Raw genomic sequence first — 21,001 nt, forward strand, 5'->3', positions numbered from 1 at the left:
CATTTATAAAATAAAATCAGTATTATCAAATATTTAAAGGTCCCCTTAATATTTCAGTAACTTTCAGTAAAAAAAAAAACCTCTCTTTTTTTTCCCCTCTAAGAACAAAAGCCTCAAAAACAAGCTCTTGTCAGGAAACAAGCTTTGTGGTATTCATGCAGAAGAGGTAAGTAAGGTTCCTCTCTGTTCTAAGTCTAACATACCCAAAAGAAACTTGCATCAGTCTTTTGTACTGAGGTTCTGGTATAAATTATATAGTATGGATGTATTGGGAGTGTTCCTAAACTGCTCTCATCTCATCCCATTTCTGTGGCTGCACTAGGAGCAACTCCAATGTATTAGAAAGCAAGCTGCAAACTCAAGTTTTAGACAAATAAAGTTCAGACATGCTTATGAAATGTATCTATAGCTTAGGTGTATGTTATAAATCTATAGCATATATAAAACTGATTTCCTTCCCATGATCTCCATCCCTTAACTAAGACAGGACTAGCCAAATGCCTTTTTTGAAATTAACTTATAGAGACAGGAAAGATTTATTATTATTGATTCCTAGAATGTTTCATTACTTAAAGGGAAAAAAGGATCACTTTATGAAATACAGGAAAAGAAATCTCCCATCTATGGAAGAGCATATTAGCAAAGATAGCTGCTGATAAAAAAAGCCCTATTTTTTTTTTTTCCAAATACGTAAATGTACAAGTGGCTGCATTCATGTGAGCAGTACCTTCAGCTCTTTAACTTTTCATGAAAGAGGATGTTACTGTATATGAATTTGGTTTACTCATTTACATGACTTTAGTCATGGTTGTTTGCATATATAATTCCTGTGAAAGTCATTGCACCTTGCCAGAATGAAGCAGGAGTGTAACACTTTTCTTCTTGACTATAGTTTTCATAATTATGGTTGAATGTGTTTTCTTTATTAAAGGCCCCACCTTTTAATTTTGAGGTCAAACCTTATGAGGTCAAAGCAGTGATTTATAGTTGTATTAGCTGTTTAGCTTAACTGAAGATCTGCAGCCTCTGTTTTTGAGAAATCCTCATTGGTAGAAAATAAAGGAGTTTGTGGTAATCTTTTTCTAGCTTATCAAAATCTATATTTTCTTCTTATGTCATCATTGTCACTTTCAAACCTGCCACACTGTATGAATACAAATATGTTTTCTATCCATTCCTTAAAAAATTTGCATTATGTGCAGCATAGCTTTCTTTTTTCCCCTCTTTTTCAAGTCTGTTTTCACTAGATGCACAACATCTTGAATGTTTGGTAATTAACTTGGCCTTTTCCCTGCTTAAATCTCCTTTCATATTTGCAACATAAATGTCTTTATATCTAAGGGCGAAGGCTAAGATTAAATTTATTGTGGTGTGACAAGGCTGGCTGTCAGAAAATTTCAGAAAACTAAGCCGAAGCTAAAATTCAAGGCAGCAGATTGTGAGTGTATTTTAAACCCTAAGAATCTCAGACTTTATGAATCATCCTGGTGATTTTCTATCTTTTAAGTGGGTCAGTGCCATTAGAACAAGCAAAGATGCTCCAGGAGCGTCCTTTTTTTGTTGTTGTTTTGCCAGGTAAGTAGTGGCAGCCAGAGAAATGCAGCATATTTCCTACTCTTTGATTAAGTACTGTGCTCACCAAGCACAAGGACTGTGTGAAAACAGTATCCTTTTAGCTATTAGGTCAAGAACCTTCTGTGGGTAGAATTGCCTACCAGGAAGATCCTGAATCATTCTACTCTCAGGCTGCATGCAAACTATTCTAGTGAGCCCTGTGATTCCTTCTTGAGCAGTTGTGTAGATGGGAGTATGCTTATGGTCCTCACACATCTGGGTTATCTTCTCCAACAGTTCAGAGCCCTGGAGAGAGTAAGGCAGAGCAGTGCAAACCTCAGGCTTCCCAGGACATGGAAAGGGGCACGTGCCAGGGAAATACTCCCAGATGCTGTGCTGTGGCTGAGAGATCACTATCAACTTGTATTTAATTACTTGTATCTTATCTGGCTGGCTGCACTACAAGGTGTCAGTTTTGTAAGTCCTCCCCCTAGGAGAGCAGTAAAACCACAAAACAACTAAATTTTATCACAAAGAATATACATACTGTTGAATCACTTGTATTTTGCACTGAGTACATTTAGCTCTACAAGTCTTAATTTCATCACGTATTTGTGATTTAGCAGATGAGTAGTATCTTAATTGTCACTTAGATTCCTCTATAGCCATTTTGGATATTTTTTATGTCACAGAGATTGTGTATTTTCTTAAGTATAGCTCCTGGAAAAATTAAAGTGGGTTAAGATTTTCTCATTGGATTTTATCTGATGTGGAATACATTTCACACCTCTACAGACTGCATTGACCAGATCAGAGGACAGTGCTATTAGCGTTAGCAACAGATCTAGTTACAGGAGAAAGAATTGCACTGAACTGAGCTTGTCTCTCTCTTTCAGATTTTATGAAACACAATAACAGGTTTGGCCTTACTTCTTAAATATTCAAAGCAGGTTCTAAAATTTTATCTATGGATGCATTCATCCTTCCCAAAAGTCTGTCACTGAATTTGACTGTGCCAATTGGAGAGACATCAAACCCTTCTAAAAGCTCCAATTCTTGAAAGATATACTACTATCTGTAATATGATGTGCTGTTTCAGTAAATGTGGAAGAGATTTCTAATCTATTCCAAGGAGTTCTAAACATTTGGCATTGAATAATGCAGGAAAGTTTATTGAATATCTGTTAAGATTGTGGATTTTATGAAAAATTACTATGTTGATAGGATTCTTAGATAAAGGATGAAATAATGCTGCATGCATAGTTGAGTGTAGCTTGAAAAAAAAAATCCAAACTGTTACATTTTGTTGAAATAAAAGAATGTATAGATCATTACTTAAAATTATTTCAAAGATAAATTTTACAGCTGAAAATATGTATCAGCCTAAGCTTTTATAAGTCAGCATAACTGTGCTTATTTTAGAGGACATGGTCACAACCTGAGAACCTAGCTCATTTAGATGCCACTTGGAACTCCTTGGTGATTACAAAGAAGAACTTGTGCAATGGCATGGCACCTTTTTTCCTCTAAGAAAAAGAAGATTGTTTACTTGGAAAGTGATACCTTCAGTTATGCTTCATGGGAAGTATTAATTGCATCTCATGTAAGCCAAAAAAAACTATTTGCAACAGTACTAACTCCTGTGCGTGCCTTAGGTGAGTGCCATTTCACATTTTCCTCAGTATTTTTGCCTGGTTTAGACATGCTACCCTGGAAAAGCAATTGACATTGATTTTGGTTATTTTTCTGCATTTTCAAGCTGATCTAATTTTTGCTCTTGTCAGAACTTGTTATGTTTTTCCTGATCTTAAAAGTAAATATCTAAAATACCCCTCCCTCCCCAATTTTATTATGCTCACTTTCAGTCAAAAAAGATCCAAGCCCAGCTGAAAGAGCTTCGATATGGGAAAAAGGATTTGATCTTTAAGGTAAGCTTTTACTTCACTATGGTTACCTAAATTTATTAGAGTTAATATAGTATTGAAATAACCTAAGAGTATAATAGCTGCCTTTATTTCTGTAGTTTTAAGGAAACATTTCCTTCTCACCATACTAAAAATCGCTCAGAGCACCACAGAGAGGCATAATGCAATTTCAGCAATATCTATTTTGGTTTCTTTTGGGTGTTTTGTATTTGCAAACCACCGTAACAGAGACAGTGTTTTTTATTAAATTGCTTTCTGGGGAAAAAAAGAAGAGAAAATTCAAAACCTAAAACATATTCTCATATCTTTGTTTTTAAAGAGACAAAAACAGTGGTAAGTATTTATTTTATGAATATCTGTATTTACATGATGACATAAAATAATGCTCTTGTTTCCTGCAGGTGACCAAAACCTGATGCCCTATTCCATAACTTCAGGAACACATTTTTCATCTTTCTAGCTAAACAGTAGAATATTTTATTGCTGGTTCTTTTTTCTTTGATTAACAGTCCGACGTGGTATTCGTAATAATTGTTAACACTTAAAGCAAATCTTTGTGTTTGTGAGAAGCTTGAGCAATGGGGAAAAAGAAAAAGGAAAAAGGAAGGGGGGAGGGCAAAACTTACAGAGACTGCTGAAGGGCATCAAGCCCTTGTTAACACGGGGAGAAGTTAATCCCTGTTAAAGAAGGAGAGGGATTCAGGTCACCTGACTGGAGGCTGCTAATTTAGTTGTGCTTTTATTCCTGGCGTAAAGGATGAAGATAAAGTAGCCATCTTCAAAGTGACTAGAGCAAGAATTTCTTACAAAGTAATTAATCTCAATACAAGGTCCAGGTTGCCTTCTGGAGGTATTTAACTTTCTGTACTGTCCCTCTATTGTGTTCAAAGTACTGTAAAGATGGAATAGTCTGTTTAAAATACACAGTGTGGGGGTTTTTTGTTTTTGGTTTTTTTTTGTTTGTTTGTTTGTTTTTTAATTTAATGAACATATTTATTCCCAGATTTTTTGTGAACATTTGTTTCTGGTCATCATAAGACCGAAAGCAAGGGAATAGATTCAGATGAAAACTAAGCATAATATACACCTAGGCAGTTAAATTTTAATACCAGCTAGCATTAACAAAAATAATATATTTTTCTTCAAATTCAGTTTAGGTATCATTGACACTTTGAACAGAGGAAAAGATGATAACTTCTTGCCTTTCTTGGGTGTGAAAGCTTGTTTCCTTTGGCTGAACCAGAGGGATTGCTCAGTGCTACTGTCTATTCGTTGTTTTCTTTATGCTGATATGCCATGAAGCTAAAAAAGGATCTGAATTATACTAGGCTGTGTAGTAATGCTTTGTAAGGGCACACTTGCTAAGTGCTGCACACCTGAACACATCTTACAGAAGAGAAGGAGTACACAGGCATGAAGTGAACGAATGGGAAGGACTGTCTGGCAAGTCACAGAAAATGAAATCCCCCTAATCCTGATCATAATTCAGAAAACTATGACTGTTGAGCAGTTATTGTACAGATGTAAAACTCAGGGGGTTGTGGTGGAGGGGAGGGAGTTATTTGTGTTATAACTGGGGCAATGCATCTAGTGTTAAAAAGAGTAGAAGTGGGTATCATGTCACCGGACATGGACGTCTGCACCATAGGTTCCACTTCTAATCCTTGGACAGTTATTCAGTATGGCTGGAAGAGTCTGCGCTATATATCTTCTCTTAATGACTATGTCTACGTCATGATCACACAAATTATGCCTTAAACTCCTTGGCCCACATTGAACAGGCATCCTTTATGTTTATATCAGGTTTATTTCTCAATCTTTTCCTCACTTAGGGAAAACTGACGTATGAAGAAAAGGGAACAGCAGGCTTATGCTGTCCTAATGAATGACATGAGGGTTGATTGCGTGCTGTTGTGTGTGTCTTTCAGGTCTGTAGACAGACACAGTGAACAGAGTAGATGCCATTTGATACAGGGTTGGAAACCTTTTGAAATATATGTGTGATCAGAGAAAGGCTGCTAGGTTTGGGCAAGAACATGTGGTATCTAATTTCATTTCACTTTGATACTAGAAAGTAAACAGATTTTATGTTAGTATTGCTGTTTTGTGAAGCTTTGACTCTTGGATAGATGGGCTTTTGCTAGCACAGAGCACGAATGACATGAGTGATATCTCCTGGCTGCTAAATACTGTTAGGTTACAGAACTTCTACCCTTTCCCCCTTCCACTGCATTCCCACCTCATTAAACCTTTCATTTTCTGTGTGTCTCACTGAGGACTTCAGGGAATTCTATTCTCTGTATCGCTCTGAACACTGCAAGCTTCTCAAGTTGAAATTTGCATTGTATTATAATGAGAAAAATAAGGAATGGTTAATAAAGATTTTCACTGAAGCTGCTTAATTTTATAGCTGCCTTTATAAGTAGGTGCTTACTAGATCTGAATGAGTCCAGTCTTAATTGCAATAATTTCATTATAGTCCTAACCCCCAATTCAGTGAAGTACTCTTTAAGTTTAAATGCTTTGCTAAATTGAGGTCTACACTTGTTTCAAGTATTCATAACCACTTCCTTTCAAATTATTCCTCCTTCATTAACTGTCTTGCCATCATTTGCCTATACTGCTCTAAAAGAAATCATGTATTTTGCTAGATTAGAGAAGAATTAAAAATAATTTGTTTATTTGTTCATGAAATGTGGACATATGTGTCTATCTGATAGGAATATGATATTAAGAAAAATCTAGCAATAACTTTCACTATCAGTTTATATAAATATCTTGGTTTTTTGAAATCATTCTTTAGAATGTACAAGGTACGAATGGTTTGCTCTTATGGCTCAAGTGTAATTTTGTTTATTTTTCGTGATGAATTGCTCATGATTCTACTGTAGAAATATGAGTTTCTGTTTCTGAATTTCTGTTTTAGAAATACAAATTCCATCTACTGCTTCATGTTTTCCCATGTGTCATTTAAATTATGAGATAAAAAATGCTGACAGTACTAAAAAAAACCCCAAAGTTCAAATGTGAGCATCAGCTAACTACACCTAGCCTACCAATGTAGTTAATCTTTGTTCCACAGTAGAACATAAATTTAAATAAGCAAGTAAATAGCATCTGTGTTGCAGTGCGCCTCCTGGAGACAGAGGTTTCTGTTGCCTCTTTTTCCCCAGACATGGGCACACGTCCAGAATTTTCCACCTTTCCCAGGTTGTGGTTGGCTTAGCCACCACAAGACCAATCCCCTAACACCCATTGGACCCCTGACCTGTTGGTAACCCATCCATGTATCCTTACAGGACAATGCCTTTGTAAACCCACCTACCAACCTGTTAAAAACCCCTGGCCCCAAGGCCACATGCTCTTTCACTTCTCCCCTGGGGTGGGTGCTGTTTCAGTGCCTGCCTCAGGTGGTTTTGTTTGTTATTTTCATGTTATTAAAACCTTTTATTTTGGAAGAAAGCGATCGTTGCCCATCCCTCCTTTACTCGCCACTGCCCTCCTCTTCGCTGACGACCACCCTGGAGGTAATACGGGGGTCCCGCTGGGGCTGTTTTCTTCCCGGGCAAAACCAGCGGGTTTAAAACCCCCGGCGAAATATATTTTTGCAAAGTTATACATCTGCCTTACAACAAATTAGGCACTTGCTAGTAAGTATTCCTTACATGGCTTTACCATGAGTGAGATGGTTTACAGTTACACACTTTCTTCTGAAAAGGAAATCACGTTTGATGCAGTTAGGTACACAGTTATGCTCCTCACCATGGTCTAGCTGGTTTCCATGGTGGTACTCTTGAACTCACACGTTTCTTTGAAGTGCAGTATCACAAATTAAGAGCAAGGCTGCCTTGTCCTTTCAGTTTTTTTGTTTGTTTTTTTTTTTTATGCTTCTAAATACTGTTTCAGGTACTGAGCACTCAATACTTCAAAAGGACTAAGTAGAACCACATCAACATCTCAAACCTAGACTTGTCTTATAAACACTTACAGAGACTTAGAAGAGAGAAGGCAGGTTAAAAATAATGTGGGGGTGTGCGTTTTCTTTCAAGGACTTGTTTCAAGAAAGTATTTCTGCCTGGGAAACACTTTAATTGACTTACACAGAAGGGACAAAGGATGTGTTTTAAAGACTTACATAACTAAACTGACATTTATAGTCAAAACATTTTTGTAATTCTTTGAAACACATCACTACAGCAATCAATTCAGTATTTGGATGTGTGAAAAGCATTTTAAACGATGCCTTTGCTATGGTAAATAGAGTCAAAGAAAATTATAACTGTAGGAAGTTCTTTTTACCACATCCAGTCAGTATGTTGTGAAATATTTTTACCATTTCTACTTCTAAAGTAAAATTAATGCCACCATATGTGTTTTTCTCCTTATTAGCAGTAGTTACTTACATGCCACAGTAAAGCTGTTTCCCAGAGTTGCAAAGTATTTTTTTCTGAAATGCAGACCATGAGATTCTGCACTCCCTATAGAGAAAGGTAAAGAGGTGAAATGATTTAAGAAAACCAAACAAAACCCCCTTCTGAAAATAACTAAAGACCCAATTTAGCAGAGAACTTGTATCAAATATTAAAACTGTTGTCCTGGCTTGAAATAATTGATTATATGGTCTTAAATAAGTGCTTTGTGTGGGTGCACATGCATGAAGATGCAAAAGGTGCAGTTTTTCCTAGTACAATTCTATTTGTCTGCACTTGGCACTCAGGCTTGGCCAACCTGTTCATAAGTGGACGTTTGCTTCACCCATGATTTACACCTGCTTGGATTACAATTCCTATCAACTGCAAAGTTCACCTGGCTTGGCATGATTCAATATTAAGTCCAGTTCATGTATTTTAAAGGAGTCTTCATTATGTTTGAAGTAGCATACAACTCCTTTCCTTGCTGAAATTTTTTTGTACTTTTTTTTATAATGCCTTTGTTGATTATTCAGTTTTGGATTTTTCGTTTTCCTCTTGATGAAGTCAGCATGCTTTTACACTTTTAGATATGTAGTTGGATGTTGCCCATTGGATGTGTGATTTTAGTTTTCAGATTCTGAATTATTTGTTATTAGATCTGGCTGCTTATTCGATGTAGAAAAATGCTTTAAAGCAGGATATCATTGAGTTGTTTTTCTCAGAAAAAGCTGAGGCCCCTGGGAGAAGCAGGAAAATGAAACTTGCTTGGTCTATTTTTGTAAAATATATTGGAGCTGTTGCATAAATATCTGTAGCTGATGTTTGGGTGGTAAAGATGTAGCATGATTACTTTTCAAATAGCTATCTTTTTGAGATAACAGGATGAGGTGGGATCATTTCCTCATCTTCTGTTACACAGTCTTTTATCACTATATGCTGAGTACTTTGAGTTCTTCTTTTCATAAAACACAAGGGTTTATTTGGGGATTTGATTTTGTGGTTTGTTGGGGGTGGGTTTTTTTTTTGTTTTGTTTTTTTAAATTTTATCTCTTTTGTAGTATTTAATACTCGTTTCCTTTGAATGGTGGCATGGTGTATTTTCACAACCCTAACAGAAATCTACGTAGGAAGTCCTCTCTAGGTTATGTGTGTTTTACTCAAGGAGTAGATGTCACTCTACCTTGGCCTCTTTTTGCTGGTGCATATTTTCATTTTAAATGTCATTTTTTAGCATTTTGATGGTGTTGCTATGATGAAGCATTCATTAGTAATGTGTTAATATTTGCACATCATGTTAGCAACACAGGAAGGGCCTGAGGATCTAGACAGAATTGTCTGCTGAAAAATACTTACAGGTTATTTGCAGACATGGGGATTTTTTTTAATCTCAAGAGAGAAAAGACAGAAGAAGAGAGAGGGATGTCATCAGATAGATATTTTCCAGCAAGGACATTGGATTATGTATTAATAAAATTCAGGGATGTCCTTACTGAAACATATCTCCTTGTTCAAGTCTACTTTTTTAATGGGTTCATGCAGTTTTGGAAATCACAGATTCATGAAACACGAGTATTGTTTTAGCACTTAGTAATTCAGTTCTATTAGTGTATTGTCAGTCTGGTTTTTACAACACAGTTTTGAGCATGAAAAAATAGTAACTCTTTTAATGAACTGAAAAATCCAATTTTAAAAGTTTCTTTATGACCCTGAGGATGTCACCTTGAGGTTATAGACTTGCATTAGGTGGTGGTGCAGTCTTAAATAGCTGGTGTGAGTTACTGAGTGAGACAGGGCTAGTCAATAGCCTGAGACAAGGTGACTTAAATCTAGCAGCAGCAACTCCACGTTCAACTGGCAGCTTACAGCTATTCAATCAACTTACAGACCTGATCCAGCTCCAGCTAAAACGAGGATAGGTGTGTTATTAATGTCAAATTGAAATTGACTGGGATTTGGACTCATGTTTTCCAAATAGTTTAATTATAATAACGGTTTTGAGTGTGCCCAGTAGGTTGAAAAATTCTAAAACTTTGTTGCATAAAGTATTGAAAAGTTCTAAACTGGCCAAAGATGGGAGAAAAAAAGGGAGTTAGGGTAAGATACGTAAGAAGCTGATAGATGAGTTAGAGACTTGTCTTGTGTAAACATGTAGCAGGAAAAACAGGGAATGTTTTCTATAAGAACTGTGGACCTGGATCCACAAGTGCTGTGTGTCAAAAGGGGGCACAGTGTTGTATGAGTAATGCTCATGCCACAAGTACACTTTGAGAGCAACTGTTCTGGCACAATCATTTTTCTTCTACATTTAAGGTTCTGCAGTGACGGGTGCTGTAGAAACTGCCAATAAAAATGTCGTTTTCTGAAATATTAGACCTGCAGACACTTAATGCTGAGGATGTCTGGACAAGATATGCTGTCAGCCTCCATGCACTAATGAGGGAGGGAACGGTCAGGCACAAACATGACAAATGGTGAGAACAAAGAGCAGGCACAAGCTATGGTGCCTGTGCTCATTGGCTTTCTCTGGAACCAAAGCAGCTAGAGCAGTGACCAAGGTGATGTCCTGGGCACCAGGTCCCTGATGGCACCCGGCACATGTGGAAATCCAGAACCAGGTGCTCTCTTGCTCCTTAGGCTCCTCGTTGCCATGCTGTAGGGTGATACCTGGGAGATAACTCGGCTTCTGGCAATCAGTACCTGGGGCACATAGACATGTATGTCCCAAATTTGGTGTTCTTCCTAGCAGAGACAATTTTGAATACTTCAGTATTTGTTCCAAAGCAATACTTAGAAGACTGCTGTTTTATTGTCCTTGTAAGGAGTTTTATTGGAAGGAACGGCTCTGGGGGTTGGGGAAGGAAAAGTGATATTCCAACTAATAAAAAACCACGAAAGGTCTTTTTTTTTTTTTTTTTTTTTTTTTAATATACATCCAGAATAGTCACAAATTAGAGATAAAAGTATTGTGGCAGTAATGAGCATTAAGCAAATGTACAAACTGTGAGACATTGCAGAAATGATGGTTTAAACTCAGATTTTTTCTTGTTGTAAGAGCTTGAAATATAATTCAAATGTTGCTGAACGGCTGTTTTTTTTGCAGCATGTCTGATTAAATGGAATAATTGCCAGAAAGTGTTATTCTCATATTTGACACCTTGTGCTACAGTAAACAGTACAATGTAGAAGCACTAGTTTCTGTTTTTCTAAGATAGAAATATTGCTTACAGAAGAAGCACAGTAGAATTATGTTTATCAGATAATTTATTCAAGTTTCCGGTCAAGTGATTTCCAATTTAAAAAGTTGTCCTGGTTAGAAAATATAATCAATTATAAAATAAAAAGTTGCATGGTAAACATTTTATCTTTTTTTTCTTAAACATTTTTTTAAAGCCTAAGCAAAAAAAATGGAGACCAGAATATCCAGTGTATTTAATGTGTGATTAAACATCGCTTGGTCAATCATGTTTTCTAATTAAGCAGAATGTGTGATAATTTTGTCCTTGATAAATGGCAATCCTTGGTATGAAATAAAATACGTCCTTAAAAATATTGTAATAACCAAATTAAATCTCAATTTATTATGTCTTGAAGTGAAGGAAACATGGTCATGACTGTTTACCTCTGCATATGTGAGCAATCCTTCTATCATGAAGCCATAGCACAGACTTTTCTGGTAAAAAACAGACCCTCTGAAATTTTGGGTAAGGGTAAGAAAGGGAATACAATAATTTTTTTCTCCCCTAAACATTTTAAGGAGTTACAAGTTGGGAGATAAGGTGAGGGGGAATCCCACCACAGAAAAAAACCCCAACAACAACAGTAAAACCCATCACTATATACTTTATATCCCACATTAACATGTTGTATAAAGTTTCATGGAAAGAAATGCTAAAGCCTTTTAAAAACCATTTTTTTTTTTTACTGCACTGCTGAGTGTGCAGTGTTTGTAATAGGTGCGCAGCCACATCATCCACCTGACCTGAAACTTAACCCTTATTTTTCTGGAGGTGGAATTCATATCCTTCTATTAACATGGAATAGATCAGGAATCAAATAAGAATGGAAAAAAAAAAAGAATACGTATAAGATCTATATTTGTAGCTTGTTTGTAAAGTACCATATTGTTATCAACAATGCATAATCCAGTAGTTCTATGTTCATTGTACGTGTGTATGTTTATCCCAAGAAAGATCATTGAAAGGATTTTTTTTTTTGTTTTACCAAAAGCTGTAACCTCTCCAAATGCACACAAAAACCCACTAGTGAATGGTATTTTGTTTCTGATGTGACTAAGAAGTGTAAAGCTTCTAGCCACTGTTTTTCAGATTACAAAATTTTACTCTTGCCCTCCTGTTTTGCTGCCTTTGTGTGATTTTGAGGAATGGGAACAACTACCTTTATTATATTGCTGTGTTGTTTATAAATTCTTGACTATTCAAAATCATCGTATGAAAGCCACGTAGGCATTGTCTTCACTTTTTTTTTTTTTATGAAGGAATTCTACCTGTTCTCAACTACTTATTATAAAAAATTCTATGCCAATTTGGATTCTTATGTCAATTTTTGGTTTTTTTATATTTATACCTGGAAGAATTTAAATATGGGCATTTTGTATAATGTCCTTCACAATGCATAAAGTTAAGTACATTGAAGTGAGCTAGAAGAGTGTAACTTCACTGACAGTAACTGCTCAGAGAGCTCTTCCAGAAGATGAGAAAATTATTTGCCTTGCTGTTTCCTCAGTAAGACCTAATTCTTCAATAATGCCAAAGAGAAACAATATTTTTAAGTTTTTCCAGTCTGTGCTTTTTAAAGGCACATTATTCCTTATCTGAGTTGGTCCTGTGTAGTGCTACACAGTATTTTGTCCTTTTTTTTAAATTATTATTCAATATCCAAGCTACATTAATTGAACTAGGCTCCCTATAAAAACACCTTGTAATTACAGGAGCAACAAAACTATTCCACTATGCATTCGGTGGTGATAGACAAAAATGTACAGAAAACAAAAAAATTGATTATTCTGTACTTTGGGACTAAGATGCAAACACACATCACTACTTTCTATTAGAGTGACTCATTAAAAATGCATTTTTAATGCCAAGATTTTATTCTCTTTTGATGTCGGTTGGATTCATATCACTGTCCTGTTGGCTCAGGGATCTGTGAAATAATATATGTGAAATTTACAGAAAATGTTAGTCTGTCTAAATATAACAATATTACCAAAAATAATGAGGTTTGACAAATGATGCATTCAGAAACCCTTTATTAAGACATATAAGCCTGTCCTTTGAAGAATACGTTTTCATTAAACTGAAAATGTTTTCCTTCATGTAAGCAGTGCTATTACAATATATTAATTTTTATAATGGCAAGCAGCAGTCAAAAGAACACTTTTCCTCCAACATTTTTTGGTTTTTGGTATGTACAATGTATTACATAGGGCCAGACATTCTGCAGGGGAAGCAGCAGCAGCCACCTGTAACCACCATTACATACTTCTATCAGTTACTCACATTTTCAGATGCCTATGTAACGTAAAAAACTGGTAATGTAAAAATGGAAAAGTTCCCTAGTTGTCTTGCCTACAACATGTGGCCAATACATCATCTTCCATGTGATTCTAGTCCTCTAGCAATGCACACCATCAGAGGTGCCATCCTGGCCTCTCGTTTATCGTGTAAATGTTATTTTCTATAATTTCCTTTTTAATAGCAATTCAAATTATTTAATTATAGATACTGTTCTCAAACCTTGCTTTGCATTAATTGAAAATGTATTGATTTGTGTAACTGTACTGTTAAAATATTTAACAATATTTTAAAAGTTAATGATGTGAGAATTTACTTGGTCTAGTTGTAATATCTAATCAGAACGCTCAGATAAAGCCAAAATTAATGTTCAGTCTTTCAAACATTGGCTAGGACCATATTTGTGTGTGATATTAGTTAGTGTACTTAGTAACAAATGTAGATGTTGATAAACTCTAGAAAACTTCTTGTATGTTATTAAGCTTTTGTCTAAATAGTGATAAGTCCAGTGAAATTTTACAAATTGTGTTTTAAAATGCGACTATTTCTTTACATGAGCAGGGAACTGAAAATTCCAGGCATTTGTTGTTTTTTCAGTCAGTATAGCCTATGCCTAATGCTATTAAACATCACTTGAGGCATCTGCTGAGGACTACCGGCTTGCTGGGAGTGCAGTCACTGCCCCAACACAGACACCGAGTTACCCACATTTCACAGGGTTTACTTTAAACAGCATTAATGGTGCACAGCTGTACATTAAGCTACACTGCAGTCAGCAGAGCACATGAGATCTTGAAAAGTCTGGCAAGAAAATATTATCTGTCTGGGCATGAACTTCAGAAAGCTGGTGAGCATGGGATGATGCTGAGGGTGCCTACAAGTATTTGGTCAAATTTAAAATGTGTTGTTACTTACCTGAGAAAGGAGAACTTGATCCAGTTGTGCTGTGGTGTGCCCAAAATGTGCATTACAGAATTGGAATTTCAGAGAGGAAAGATAACTTGTTAGTCCAGTGTCTTTCTCTGTGGTTTCCATGGAAAACAACTAGTGTGCTCATTAGAAGAAATCTGTACTGTGTTCCCTTTGCTTGCATAGTGATGTGCTATTTAATGACAGGACTCAGAACTGCAGGAGTCTGGGAGCTCCTGCTTCTATAAAATGGGAAGTTCTCGTGGAGAATGTATTACTCTAAAGAGCACAGTCTGAGTGTGTCTAGCTCCTAAGAAAGCGACAAACTGGACTTAACCCCTTGTACACTGGTAGAGAGAAACTTTCATAAGGCAGAGTCTATGTGCATGGATGTTTGGGTGTTTTCTAATTTATCTGGTTATGACAAGTTCCATTAATGTTAGCATCTCAATGCATAAAAATATAATGTAGTGTTTAAAACTATGAACAGAAGTCAGATAAATGCACAAAATAATAAAACCTGGCTAATACTTTGAATTTTCCAGAAGACTATTATGGCATTCTAAATACTTCATAGTATAAAATTACTTTCACTGCTGACATTGAAATTAGAATAAACCTGCATTAACTTAAGTGGAACAGTTTTGAGCCCACATCCCACATAAAAAGACACTTTTTCAAATAAAATCCTTTGAGGCTTGGTCATTTTGCAAGCAATTCTGACCCAATTTTTATATATAAACGGTAAAATATCCTTCCCTCTTTCACAGACAGGTGAAAAAATTCAGGGGGGGAAAAATTAATTGTAGATTGCATCAGCTTTTTCTTCTTTCTTCCCACAGGCACAACAGCTAACAGATCTGGAGCAAAAACTAGCAGTTGCAAAGGATGAATTGGAAAAGGCAGCCCTTGACAAAGTAAGGAGTGTAATGTAATGTAAGCATGTTTATCTCTATCAGCTGTCAATGTTCCAGTGTAATTTGACAAAAACAAATGAAAGTCCTGCAATGATTTAGATACTTGATTTCATGTATCTGGGAGTGGTGTTACTGAAACCAGTGGAACTAATTATGATGCATGAAGTTAAGTATGGTTGCAAAGATATTTAAGGGGAGGGCAATCAAATTATAGAAAGAATTGTGAGGCACTTTTATGGAACTAGAAATACCCATGTTTGACTAGATCTAACTGCAGAGTAGTAAAATCTTTTAATCTGTAGGTGGCTCTGGTTAAGAGCTTTTCTGTGTGAAGAGTTCAAGATGGCCAATGGTCCGTCCACATCTTCGGTGAAGACTTGACCTGAACTGTTTTGACAGTGCTAACATACGGTTTCAGATAAAAGAATGGAAGCAAAGTGTAAAGCAATGGGCATTTTTGAAACATTCACTGTACTTGAAATGAATAATTGAGTAATCCAATATAAAACTCTGGCTCTAAGCAGGCATTAATTTGTAGTTTTCTTTTGGGAGATTATCAGATTTTGTATTAAATATTAGTCTGTGGTGACAGTTAGTGTCTCTCATAAGTCTATTTACACTACAACACTTTCCTAGTTCTTGTGATGGACCCTTGGAAGACTGACAGATTTTGCATTACCACAGCCCAATTATTCTATATTGAATCCAACCACGTGACAAGAGTATAAACAGTTCTGGGAAACCTGAAAACGTGTCATATATCATCAGTATTTTGGCCAGCAAGCAGACCAGTTTGACCACAATTACATCTATGAAAGATTATCAAGAACTTTGTCAAATGGCATCCCTGGTTCCCTTAAGTTGTACTCTCGTGCTGCCCATTTACACATCTCCTATCAGTAAAGTCAAATAGAATTTTGCTACCGATAGGATGAAAACAAATTAACCTACTCTGCTTTTACCTCTGCAATGGCAAAGAGGCTGGCCCTGGCAAGGCAGAAAAAGCACTGGATGACAGGGGTGGGAGATAAGAGGATAAGAAATTCTCTAGAGGGATTTCTGGATGGGAGGAGTGTGTTCTCAGGTCTGTGTGATTTGCAGGGAGCACTGGAGTCATGTAGTTCTATGATGGCTGAGCCCGTATCTTAAAGTAAAATTAAGCAGCATGCTACCTCTGCCAGTTTGGTGTCTGAGCTGATTTTGATGATGTCAAATGGTGATTTATGTTCTCTGTGCAGTCAGTTCTTGAAACAGTAGAAGAAAAGACATGCTGCATGAAAAGAAGTATGCTAAGGTCTGTTCTCAATTAGAAATGGAAAGATCCCTGAGTCTGATGGCTGAAGTAATCCTTTCCCTTTCACACTGCCATTAGGCCATAGACATACCAGTCTGACTCAAGGTTCATACTTTTTAATAAGTGATTCGTACAAAGGGCTGTCCTCTTTGATGATAAGCTAGCATTCCTCTTCACTGCACACATCTTAAGGCAAAAACATTCAATTTTGTGTGTTTGGTCTAACATAAGTTGCAAGCAGTTCATCACTTAAAAGTTTTAGTTCACCTTGATGGACAGTAATGGATCTGAACGATCATATTTTTAACAGATGAAAAGACCTATGGTTTGATTACTATACACTGCAGCAGCATAATATGCTCATGAGGGAAGTCAGCTTTGTTGGATTAAAATCAATCTTTATAACCTGTGGAAAAAATACAAATTATTCTAAACGTTATAAACAAAACTCCATACAAACTGTGTCTTTGGAATACTTGTGAGCATTTACTTCTCTGTAACTATTATAGGTAAAAATTTTGACACTGTGTGATATTTGGTACATTGTCCTTTTGTCTCTCCTCAGAAAAAAATAATTTAAAATTATTTAAATAATGTGGATTGATAGCATGAGATTGGCATGAAGGAAAGTGAAGAGTGCAGTGACTTCCTAATCCATCTGGTGTGCTATGCAGAGTAAAGTAATCATATAAAAAAAATGCTTTAAAGAGCATTGATTTCTTCCATTAATAAGAAAAAGAAGCAACTGCTCAGGATTGGTTTAAAGCAAGCAGTTCTGTTTGTCATAACATAGTTCAGAGAGCTGATGATTTCTGCTTTTCCCCAGGAGTCACAGCTGAAAGCTCTGAAGGAGACCGTGCAGCTTTGCCTCTCTTCCGTGCTGCACAGTCGGCCTCCTGCTCCCAACCTAATCCCTTCAAAACCAGCTGAGAAGCTGACACCTCCAGCTACAAAGGGCTCAAAAGTTCCATTTCAAGTGACAAGCACCAAGGTATGGTTTCCCTCTCTTATTTTTTTAAATATCTTTGGAAGTTTGTCCTGTAAAATCATCAAACTGGAACTAAGGAGGATTTCAAATTCATTGAAAGATTAGGATGAATCTTGAGGATAATTCTAACCCTGTTTCTGATGTCAATAAACTTTTTTTAAAGTTGGGAAGCAGCCACTTTTTTTGCTGAGGAATAAAATTCTGTCTATCACTTGCTAAATGGACCACGTCTGCATAACAAATCTACCAGGAAGATGGATTTGCATCTAAAATAAGTGAAGATGCTAATTCGTAGGATTATTTACCTGTCAGGCACTGATAGTGAGTTTGTGGTAATATAGCACTGAACAGTAAGGCAATTTTTGCTTCTGGTGGTTTTTTTAATGAAAAAGAGTGATAGAAAAACACAAAATAGTCTGGGACACCCAAATCAAATTTACTAAAAAGGGATCTAGGGAATTGATAATAGGCCATAGGGAACATTCCAATCATGTTAGATGGGAATGATTAGGAGAGAGCATGAGAAAAAAAAAATGATTAAAAGTGTTTTGGTTCAATAGATTCAAGCATTTCACAGAGTCAAAATTTAGAGTGACTACTGATGCCCAGATGTTTTTCATTTCCAGGTTTGCGTTTTGCTCATGTATTCAGCTGATTCAATCTATCTAGAAGATCTCTGTGATTTCAATTAAAAAGGAAGTTTTACAGAAGAATGACTGAATGACACTTAAACGTCCTTAATTTCCAAAACACTTTCCTGAGATATAAATAGGAATTGCTAACTCATGGCCTATTTATAATTTTTATACAGCAGCTGTTGATATACATTATTAGTACAGAGACAGAAGCAAAAAATTAGTAATCTTTCTGTATGTAATTAAAATTGAAATATAATTTCAGAAAGCAGAATATCATTATAAAACTGGATCTCACATTGCTAGTCTTTCAGGAGTGATTGTTGGTTCCTTAATAACTGTTTTATAGGAAAAAATCTTCAATCCCCAAAACTATTACCTCTAGAAACAAAGCATTGTATGAATTAATAGAACACATGGAGATATTAGTGCTCATTTAGATTAAGATCACTGGTTCTATGTTCTGCAGGAGAGTGTACTCTCCTTTTGTGAGGCATGCAGACTGAGTTTTGCTCTGGGATCTCATTTGCCTTGATTAATGTGGCTGTAGAGTTGTCTGTCTTGTTCTCACTGTCCTCTTCAGGTTGGAAATGTTCATGCCTCTGTCATGCAAGCACAGGTGGACCAAAGGACCAGTCCCAACACTCTGCTATGGCCTTATTTAAGATTGATATAGAATCAGAACCTTTGAGGCATTTGAGGTCTCCTTGGTTTTACAGGTATCACTGTATAGCAAGAAAGGAAGTGTAGAGGTCAGAATTAGCTGTCTGGTATAGGACTGAAACACAGAGCACTCTCCCTCCTTTTTTCTTTGATCATATAGATTTTGTGGTTAATGTTCCTGCTTGTGAAATGTGTCAGTATTTCTATGCTCCAGCCTTTTGAGAACCAGCATTTAGTCCTCTATCAAAGAGCTTGACTAAGTTATGCTGCCTCTTTAACAGACATTGCTCACGTTTCTCTGCTCTTGGCACATGCCATGAAAATGTCTGGGAAGATAATGGTCTGCAATCCTCTTCGTCCACACGTTGGCACCTCGTTATTATAAATCTGTGCATTATCTGTGATTATAAACCCACTGAAAGCTGCTACTGTGAAATAGGTTGTCAAGGAATCATAGTCAGTCCATAATTATACCCTCTGCACTTGAGCTGTATCAGAAGGCTTTTTTTATGATGACGTCCCTTCTTATCCATCTCTTCCTTGGCATTTTGTTCCTCTTACAAACCAGCTAACTCCAACTACAGATATATGGCATTCTTTCTGTTTTATTAGATTTGCATTTAGATTTTATTAGGTTACATTTTGATATAGCAGGCTGGAATTCTTAGGTGAATAAAAATGTGTGTGATTATTTAAATATGTTTTCATATGTAAAAATGGGAACTTCAGATGAGCAGCAGTTTTGCATCTTGCCATTTCTGATAAGCAGCAGATTCACCTTCAGGAAATAAATGATGATTTGTCTGGTAAATAACTTATTTCAAAGGTATTCTCATCCAGCCTATAAACTGCTTTCTAAAAATGTCAGATTTATTTTAAATCCATTGTAGGGTCCATCACACAGTGATACTTGTTTGGGGTGCCTCCTGCTTAACACAAAAAAAAAAAAAAAAAAAAAAAAAAAAAAAACAGATATGTTGTATATTTTTAGTTATAGTTGGTAACAGTAATTCCTGTTTGTTAGAGATTATATTTAACACAATAGCATGGTATAGAACATGATTCAGAAAGAAAATTGTTAATTTCTAGAGCAGATTCAGTTAAAATTTCCTAGCGTTTTGGTCTTTCTAGGTAATGTGATACAAAAAAGTATAAATCAGGTTTAAAAAGTCAGTGCAAAGAAATAAATTAATCAGTGTAAAAAAAAGTGGTTGTTCTGGATAGCTCAGTAATTTAGAAAATTGGGTAGTAATGGGAATTTCTTCTATTTAAATAATAGAAAAAGTTCCCTTAAAGTGATCAAAACCAGCATCAGTCTAAGGAGAGTTTTGTGAAATGTCTTGAATTAACACTTACAATGTGCAAGAATGTGAAATGTAGATTTTACCATTTGAATTGACAGTAAAGCTTCAGACCAAACCCATCTGACCTGTTGTGTCCCTGTCATAGCAGCGGTACTGATGCTGAAAGCAGTGGCCGTTGCAGGTGGATTTATGGCTCTGTGCATACAAGTTCAGTGACGCTAACAACTGAACCAAACACTGCCAGCAGGCTGATCATTAATCCTGAACCAGGAGGTCTGTAACTTTCTGGATTGTTGACAATTACTTTTATTATAGGCTTTCTTTTGCAGTGTAATGTTGTAGCAATAACCATTCTGTGCTCTGTCAGTGGAAAATGCTTCCAAACCAGTTGAGAGTTGTCTGATCTGGTTTTGTTGTAGTAATTTCCTTGCCTCATTCCCATTACAGAGGTGATGAGGAAAGAGAAAAATGTAGGGAGGAGAAAGACTGAAATTCAGTTTTCCTTTATAATCTCCAGAGGAGTGCCTAGGGACTTGGGTACTTAAAGAGTTTTGTTAATAGATGGAAACTGTAACATGTACTTGGCTGCCTGCTGTGGGAAATGTGGGTTGCTATAATCTATGAATCAGAGCACTGGTGCTGGTTTCCTATTGAGGCATTTTCTACACTTTCTGTATCTTGGCATAACAAAAAACTTGGTGAGTTTATATGGGTTTAGTAGAGGGAATGCATTCTTCCTCCATTTCTTTTAATTCCTCTTTCTGAAAAGATTAACAATATACCTTATAAAAAAGAATAAAAATTGTAGTAATAGCTATCACTCAAACATCTTTGGGTGTGCCGTGCCAAGATACCTGTGCTCCAAA

General features: G+C 36.2%; 1 protein-coding gene across 1 annotated transcript in view; it reads left to right on the forward strand.

Moving 5' to 3' along the window:
* The window catches only part of LUZP2 (leucine zipper protein 2), an 85,630-nt gene that overhangs the window by 36,153 nt on the left and 28,476 nt on the right, over positions 1 to 21,001 (forward strand). Inside the window, exons 6-9 of the mRNA XM_008940292.1 lie at positions 104 to 166; positions 3,420 to 3,482; positions 15,177 to 15,251; positions 17,372 to 17,536. Of these exons, the coding sequence (XP_008938540.1) occupies positions 104 to 166; positions 3,420 to 3,482; positions 15,177 to 15,251; positions 17,372 to 17,536 (366 nt within the window). The remainder of the gene's footprint in view (positions 1 to 103; positions 167 to 3,419; positions 3,483 to 15,176; positions 15,252 to 17,371; positions 17,537 to 21,001) is intronic.

This window comes from Merops nubicus, unplaced genomic scaffold, assembly GCF_000691845.1.
Source record: "Merops nubicus isolate BGI_N331 unplaced genomic scaffold, ASM69184v1 scaffold46895, whole genome shotgun sequence".
Classification (NCBI taxonomy): domain Eukaryota; kingdom Metazoa; phylum Chordata; class Aves; order Coraciiformes; family Meropidae; genus Merops; species Merops nubicus.